General features: G+C 36.9%; 1 protein-coding gene across 1 annotated transcript in view; it reads left to right on the top strand.

The window, feature by feature from the left end:
* Positions 1–1,623, top strand: part of LOC106523835 (uncharacterized) — a gene marked incomplete in the record, with an annotated part of 35,277 nt that overhangs the window by 10,385 nt on the left and 23,269 nt on the right. Inside the window, 3 exon segments of the mRNA XM_014017410.1 lie at positions 739–870; positions 977–1,072; positions 1,332–1,372. Coding sequence (XP_013872864.1) covers positions 739–870; positions 977–1,072; positions 1,332–1,372 — 269 coding nt within the window.

Genomic DNA, 1,623 nt, shown 5'->3' with positions numbered 1-1,623 from the left:
GAATAAATACAGTAGTTATGAATGTACTTAGTCTTAAACTTCTTTTTATACTTTCAGTATAGGACCAAGTATACTTCACTATACTTACTCTTTTTTATTTATTTATTAATTTATTTGTAAAATAAGTATACTTGTACACTTAAACTACTTTTTGCTAAGGGTTGTCCCAAAATATTAGTTTGAAGTTCGATGATTATAACATGAAATGCAGGGAAAAGGTCAAAAATTTGGACGTTTTGTTTGACCCTGTGCTCTCTTTTGAGTCTCTTTTAAAAAGGATAACAAAGACCGCTTTTTATCATCTTCAGAACGTCGCAAAAATTAGACACGTGCTTTCATTTAAAAACGCAGAGGTCCTCATCCACRCRTTTGTGTCTTCACGCATCGACTACTGCGATGCTSTTCTCTCTGGGCTACCAAGGGAAAGTTCTGGAGGTCTGCAGATGGTTCAAAACTCAACAAGGCAGATGAAGCAGATCTGGTATTTCAAGCAGAAATTAGATTTGAATGTAATTCTGTTATTTATGTGGTCAGTTCATCCAAAGTCTCTAATGTCTTTAAAAACAAAGTTTTGACAAGTAAACAGATCAAGAAGATTCCATCAGCTCTATCCTGCATGTTTTACATAATTCACTGCTTAAATCACCTCTTTGATTACATCTATGCCTCTTTTTTATCCTGTAAATATTTATAAATGTAAGGTTTTGATATGATTGTTKTTTTTATTATCCTAATCAGGAAGTACCCTCATCTGTGAGGCTGGTGAAACTCAAAGGGGTCTCTCCTGAAAGCACTCACGCTGACCTGCTCAACGCCTTGGAGCTGTTTGGGAAAACCGAGTCGATCATTCCARTTAAGTCTAAAGAAGAGGTGAGTGAACTCAGGGAGTGAAGAGACGTTTTTTTTTTAAATAGTGTTTAATGTCATAACGTTGAGAGAACCTGGTGTCAGAGTTTGTTTGTTTGTGCACGTGAAGGCGTACGTGCTTTTTAAGAACCAGGAAGATGCCGAGAAGCTGAGGAGCATAAAGAGCATCAACCTGAAAGGAAGCACAGTTCAGGTCTGCCCAAAGGTTTGTCACGCTTCGATTTCCTGTTTGTTTGAGGCTTTTTACTCAAAATGTTCCTCTTTGCTTCTGAAACTATGATTCACTTAAAAAAAGGCACAAATTCTGATAAACTCTTTCAAAAGCAGGTTAAACTTTGCTCCAAAGCAACTCAGTTCAACAAAAAGATGGATTTAAACACTTTAAACATCATAAAACAGCTTTTTGTTATACRTGTTTACATGTAAACAACAATCCTGTCGCTAAACAATTTCTTTGTTTACAGGAATGTTCTCTGCCTGCTTCTGTTTCTAAGAAAGATCAGCTGTAAGTTCTAMTTCTCATAAACCTCTCTCTGTACGCGTTAGCAAAATATCTCCWKWAGCATTGACCTGGACGTGCATCAACAACTCCTACCTTTTAGAGTCGATTAGATTCAAGATGGTTTCGTGAAAGTGGCTCTGACTCCTCAGGCAAGATGTTGCCAACATTCTGCTTAACGTTGTTTACCAGGTTCAACCCAAACGGTTGTACAGTGGTTTGCAAAAGTATTCATACCCCTTGAACTTTTCCATATT

The sequence above is a fragment of the Austrofundulus limnaeus genome, unplaced genomic scaffold, assembly GCF_001266775.1.
Source record: "Austrofundulus limnaeus strain Quisiro unplaced genomic scaffold, Austrofundulus_limnaeus-1.0 Scaffold167, whole genome shotgun sequence".
Taxonomy (NCBI): Eukaryota; Metazoa; Chordata; class Actinopteri; order Cyprinodontiformes; family Rivulidae; genus Austrofundulus; species Austrofundulus limnaeus.
Note: the sequence above shows the minus strand (reverse complement) of the source record. Positions and strands in the feature narration are given on the sequence as shown.